We start from the raw sequence: 6,712 nt of genomic DNA on the forward strand, positions 1-6,712 counted from the left end.
TCACTGACGCTGTCATCTTTGCCTCCACTCTAAACTTGCCTCACTGAAGCTAGAAATCACAGAGCGAGTCCCTGAATCTGTGATGTCACTGGGATTTAAAATCAGAGGCTTCTCTATGTGCTGCTGGTGGAACTCTGATGTTTCAGAGACATAATATACTACAGATACCGCTCTCTGCCTGGGGCTGGGGGGCACGACATGGGGTCACTGCTGAATCAGTTGTGTCCCAGACTGATGTTGTTGGTTGTTATGAATACATTCTGAAACTAATTTTACAATATTGAAAATGTATCTGATATTAATAGTTGTGAATAAACTATATGGCATTGCATGTAATATTGCATATAAAGTGTGATAATAAAATGTACACTGTTACATTAAATCAGAACAACAAAACATTTTACATGTTACACACAAACTCTTGTAGGTCGATGGATAATTAATTCTTTGCCGGCAATTACCAATTTCTATACAATCCAATTAGAGCACACAAAAGAGGGGCATACTCATATTTACATGACAATATAAAAAATGCTCTGAAAGTTGTGGCCATGAGAATTCTGACGCTGAAAAAAGGGTTCACAGACTAACAATGTACCATTCATTGGTATTTTCTACAGATGACTACATGAAATGTGTAGGAGTTAGCTGCAGATAAAAACGTACAACCTCTGACAGCTTTTTAGCTTAGTTTAGCTAAAGGTTTTTTTGTTTGTTTTACAGTGTATATTAGTGTATAAAGAGACAAATGCTGTTTGTAGGCATTAATAAGATCCAGGAGTTTTCCAGAAAATGTTCACTGATGATTTAGCTTTTGTGGGACTGGTTCACAATGTTTCCTACATACAAATCTAGACTAAACTTTACAAACCAAAATTTACGTTTGAAATATAGTCAAGATTGCTAGTATAATTAACTGCCTCTAACAAAGCCCCCAACTTCCCATTCATTACTATCTACCTTAAATCTCTCAACAATGCCAACCACACATTTGAAACCATTGCTGCTCGTCAGATTTGAATCAAAAACGTTAAATCTTTGCAGGTAAAACAAGCTAGCAGGCGTGTAAACTTCTGCACCATTTTAACGTTATCATGCTGTCAGTGTTATTTCTTTTGAGTGCACGAGTGCACACATTGCTGCTAAGCATGTAACAATTTGGAGGCTCAGTGTAATAAATGAGTTTGTATGTGTCAGTGGTCTCAAATTCCCTCCTCCAGCGGTTCAAAGGGATTAGCTGGAATGTCACAGTCCACAGAGGCAATGCAAAGCCTACAGCTACATTACACTTATCATTTCAATCTATAACAATAATAAAAACTCAATATGATACAATGTCTCTCTCTCTCACCATAGACCTAATTCCTGGTCTGATCCTCATCCACCACTCGTAAAAATGTTCTTCAATTTTTAACATGCACATCTTTCACTTTCCCAATAGAATCACTCAAAGTTACAGAGGATGACACTAGATAGGGCCATGTCCTATGAATTACACTTTAAATACAATGTTAAATAACTTTTATATGCGCTACACACCCCTGTTGGAGCATAACCTGACCCTTATGATGAGACAAATAACACTGTTATCAACCTTACTGCTACATGAAGTCTGGTGACATCCAGTGTAGCTCTGCCCACCTTCCACCTGAACAGAAATATAGTCAGCCTGGAGTTAAGACAGTGCTATTAACCAAATGTACCAGTTTTGTCCTTATGTTCCTTGTTATTGTTGTATCTCTTTGCACAAAGTAAACCGTTAATAGAGCTAGTCCCATAACTGTACTGAATGATATTCTCGGGAGGGAAGTCCCTTAAGGCTACTGACAATGATCCCAATTTATTCTAAGGTTTGGGTTTGTTTTTTGATATAGTTTTATTTTAGTGGATTTACACTTCCAAACAGACAGATAGCAATTTTATAATTACTGCCTTTATATATTGGTTACTTCGGTCCGCCTTCTTGAGAGATTCAGTATAGACGCAAAATGTGTTATGTATTCATCCAAAAAGATGAGGTCAATCCTAAATTGCACAGAAAATCGGGCCTTTAAGGCCGTCTTCTGCCATGGTACCATGTGCTGTGGCGTGATGAACGACGGCCTTGTGAGGAGCAGTGTGGTGTATTATCCAGTGTGTCCCCGTAAATTGCCTGCTTTCCCTTCTCAAGCAGCAGCACAGCCAAGTCTTTGTCTGCCATCAACCTGCACCAAACAGCCAAAACAGAGAGAGACAGATGAAAGAAACTGAGAGGCGCAAAGGTACAGAGAGATACTAGAGGGAAACACACACACACACACACAATTCCCTGATTGCCAAACAGGCTTCTAATTAGTATCTTGGACCATCTGCCTAGCATTATCCCGTGTATAGTTCAGTGCTGTCATTTCATTACATCTGTGTGTTTTATTAGTGATTCCTGCTTTGTTTACAGCAGTGAAGGAGAAAAGACTGCAAACCTTTTGACTTTCTTCAAGATCTGACGCGAACAGACACAAAATAGCCCTGTGAGAAAATGATATATATTCTATAATATAATGTTGAACAAAACTCACATGGTTTCCCAGTCAAAACATCAGCATAACATACAAAATAAATCAGATGGATGTCTGTAAGTGGAATACAAACAATTCTCTTTTGTAACTTTCCTTTTCAATTTGATATCTTAGTGTTTGTTTACAAAGACAAATGTTTGCACCACAACTGAATACAAATCAAATGAAAGACTCAGCCGAATAGACATCATCTGTCTTGATTGTACACACACACACACACACACACACACACACATCTTAAGCCCTCCTGACATGCTTTACCCACAACATAATTAACTGCTGTCCATTAAATCACTGCAATGAGGTGAAACGAGGGAAATAAACAGTGAAATCGTGTCCTCTATTTGCTTCTGAAAACTCAGCACTCACGCAGACAGGTCATCAGACCAATGGTGAGACATTGTTGTGGTTTTTAAAACCAATTTCTCGGAAGTCATTTTAACATTAAACATTGTGACAGCCTTTTAAAAGGCTAATCTAGGCAAAGGGACAGAAAACAACAAGATGCTGAACCACACAAAACAAGAAACGGAGGTAACGTGTGATGTGCAGCTCCTTGTTAAATAGTTATCAGTCATTTTATGGCTAAAAGCACCACACGGCATTGCAAATAGGAAATGACTTTGAATGTTATGTCTCTTTTCAATGAATTTTTTAGCAGAAAGTGATGACTGGCAACAGCTCAGGGATTAAATCTCATACAGCAAGAGGTCTGCAAGGTTAACCCCTGTCAAAACCGAGCTGTCAGCATTCATAAGCAATGGATGGGCTGTGGTAGTAGGAGTAAACACAGCTGACATCAAAAGAAAGTCAAATGGTTGTGGAAGGACCAACGGGGCCTTTGCTTGGATCGCTCTTCTGCGTGCCCTCGTGCTGCTGCTGAGCATAATTTAACCAGCTGTGTTAATAAGAAAGCCATAACCGAGACAAGAAATCCTGCAAGCACAATCAAGATCAATCTGCATGAAAAGGCCTCATCTTTAGCAGCCACATTACTCAGGACACTCGGCACCCTGCACTGCCCTCTACTTTACTGGCTGTCGAAGGGTTTAATGGCGGGAAATGTTTTTTGTTGGACAAAAGATTGGCGTTCCCATAGTAACGACATGTTGTACTGGCTTTACACATTAAGGGGAGGAAGCTGTTAGTCAGGATATTACCAGCTCATGTGACTGAGGATGTTTTTCATTCACTAAAACCGTACACACACACACACACACACACACACACACACACACACACACACACACACACACACACACACACACACACACACACACACACACACACACACACACACACACACACACACACACACACACACACACACACACACTTTTCGAGGCCGGTAGGCCTACTAGTATTTAGTAGTTCAGGAGCAGCCGACGTGAGATTAAAAGCCAATGCCTGACTGTATTTTAATAACATTGTGAAGAGACATGGATGAGCAGTGTAAACTTAAACTTTGTAATGTATTATTCATCATTTCTGATGTATTGTCTACTGTGGTCATTTTGTTAAGCCTGAAGCCCTTAAATCCAATATGATGGACATCAACTGGACAGCCTGAAATGAAACTTTCCCCACCAAAGGCATATGTTGATGTGATCAATATTAGAAGAAGACCTTCTGGTCATCATTATGTTTATTCTTATCCCTAAGTATCAATCCAATACTCCTGCTCTCTTTTTTCCCAAATGTGAAATATGTATAACTCACTGCATGGCCCACCGTCACTGAATGTCAAACATAAGCGGTGACAGAGAAAGAGTTATTAATGTGCATCAGTTACATCATAATCAATATTTGATCCACTTAATAAGGTCAGTATCTGCAGCAATACCAATCCGGTGCATTGGAATGGGTGCATCCTTAATTCAATGAATAATGTATCCCATTAAAGATCCATAAGGAACCATGGAAGGTGGAGATTTGGCATAAACCAAAGATTTTAAATAAAATTAAAATAATAACTGAACTGTATACACAATTTAATTCAAAGAAAATGTCCATGTGTGCTCAGTCAAGAGCAGCTATACCTTACCAGATGCAAAAAAAGAGCCACATTGCGACAAACTACATACTCCATGTTTCAAACCAGTAAGACCACTGAAAGACAGCATACAGATCAATGTAAACATTCAGACAACCAGGCGAAAAGGCCACAGATAGTATATAGCTATACAAAAGACAACATCATGCACAGCTTCTTGCGTCTTGTCTCTGCATAGGTAAATACTAAAAGTACTCCTATGCCTGTCACGAATATGTAACATACAGCACAGGTGGTGCTGCCGTTGCTGCTGGGATCATGTGTTTAAGAATGGATGTGCTGACTGTGAAGAGGGAGGTGGGAGGGAGGAGGAGACGCTGCTACTGTAGCAGTGCATCAGCAGAGGTGAGACTTCAGCCACTACATCACAGTTTGCAGACTGGAGGGAGGTGATGGGACTACTGTTAGATACACACACTTAACACTTGCATTACACATCTTGTTTTGTTCTGATTCCAACGCCTGAGTGGTTTAAAGCCATCCACACTGAGGTGGTGTAAAGAGTCACATAAAGGAGAAAGAAAGGCCAAAGCAGTGCACAAGCAGAGCCTCGTTCAAGCGCCCACGGTTGAAGGGCAGCTATGTCGGCCAATCTTACCCCAGCTGCCTCTCACACAGACCTCCAGTGGGCTCCAGTGTGTGTGTGTGTGTGTGTGTGTGTGTGTGTCATTAGTGCTGACCCAGATGCTCTGAAACACGGACTGTCCTGTGACTGCATTGCACTCCCAGAATAAAACTCCCTGAAGCTTATTACACCGAATAGCAACGTTTAGTAACCTCTCTCGTGGAAATGCAACCAAAATGAAATGCCCATTGCAAATGGGAAGTGAAGTTTAGATGGGAGACAAAGTTGAGGTCAAGACCGCTCATAATGAGTCCAGCTGCGGAGGAGAAACAGCTGGTTCAAGCTATGTGCAGTGCAATGTGACGAGAGAGACACAAGAGTTGACTAGCGGCAGGCTCAGGTGAAAAGATGAGTAGGTAACGGAGTGACATCAAATACACGCAAACCCTGCCCAGTCCAGCATCAGCACCATCTCTCTCAGAGCGGCCAGCGGAGGGAATGGATCCTGAATAATAGCCGGTTAGACACGATCCCCGACTGCGCACATTCCAACGCAATAACAGCTTCTGCATGTCACAGCGAACGCAACACGGCTTAAAGATGCCGGATCACGTTTTTGGGCTTTTCTAAAAACGTAGCCAGCTGCTGAGCCGTGCACACAGCATGTACGTGACTCGTGCACACAGCAGCGTTAAATGTGCAGAATACAAAACGCTGTCTGTTTGAAACAAAAGACCCATTTCCCACCCTATCTGTTCCCAACTCATCACTCGCAATGTGCTTGTGACAAACGCTGCTGCAACACATCGGCGTGTGTTTCGTTGCAGCGGATAGCTCGGTGTGCGTGCGTGTGCGTGCGTGCGTGCGTGCTCACCCTCTGCGGCCACAGCGCCCCGGACAAGAAGCGAAAGCATCCCCGCAGACAGCAGACAGTGGGCGAGCATCCCCGCCGTTGCGGCTCGCCTCCCGGTGCCCGAGCACATCACTTCTCGTCCGGCGTGCGTCCTCCGCGCCGGACGCCCGCGGGGGTCCGCTCGGCCGGCTCCGAGGTGACCCTTCAAACCGGGAGCCATATCCTGTGGATAAGTTGCTGAAGTTTCGCTCGTAAATAATACATCGGATCAATCCTCGTGCGCGAACGGGAAACGCAGCGGTCCCACGGTCTCGCCGTTGTGTCCGGGGCTGGAGGGGGGCTGTGTGTGTGTGTGTGTGAGGGGGGGTTGGGAAGCGGCGTGGAAAGGAAATTTAGAAATCCGCCCTATCGCTCCGCTCCGCTCCGCTCGGTCCACCCATCATCACCGAGTGGCGCAGGGAGGCGCGCACACTTTGCCAAAGGTTTGACATTCAGCTGCTGGCGGTAAAGCGCCTCGCACAGACCTGCTCAAGATGGATGACAGACATGTGGGTCTGCTGGGGGGACCTTTCACCACAGATCTAAAGGATATGGAAGCTGCAGTCTTTTGATTTACAGTCAAACACCCCTCTGGTCAAACTGAGAGAATGATCCTCTCTGCTGTTAATTGTCGGGAGAGCAGAGGC

General features: G+C 43.4%; 1 protein-coding gene across 1 annotated transcript in view; it reads right to left on the reverse strand.

Annotated features, from left to right (window-relative positions):
* kiaa1549lb (KIAA1549-like b) overlaps positions 1-6,246 on the reverse strand; it is a 49,492-nt gene extending 43,246 nt beyond the window's left edge. The window contains exon 1 of the mRNA XM_034563553.1: positions 6,048-6,246. Within this exon, the coding sequence (XP_034419444.1) occupies positions 6,048-6,246 (199 nt within the window). The remainder of the gene's footprint in view (positions 1-6,047) is intronic.
* Between the last annotated feature and the right edge of the window lie 466 nt (positions 6,247-6,712).

Source organism: Cyclopterus lumpus, chromosome 3 (assembly GCF_009769545.1).
Source record: "Cyclopterus lumpus isolate fCycLum1 chromosome 3, fCycLum1.pri, whole genome shotgun sequence".
NCBI classification, from domain to species: domain Eukaryota; kingdom Metazoa; phylum Chordata; class Actinopteri; order Perciformes; family Cyclopteridae; genus Cyclopterus; species Cyclopterus lumpus.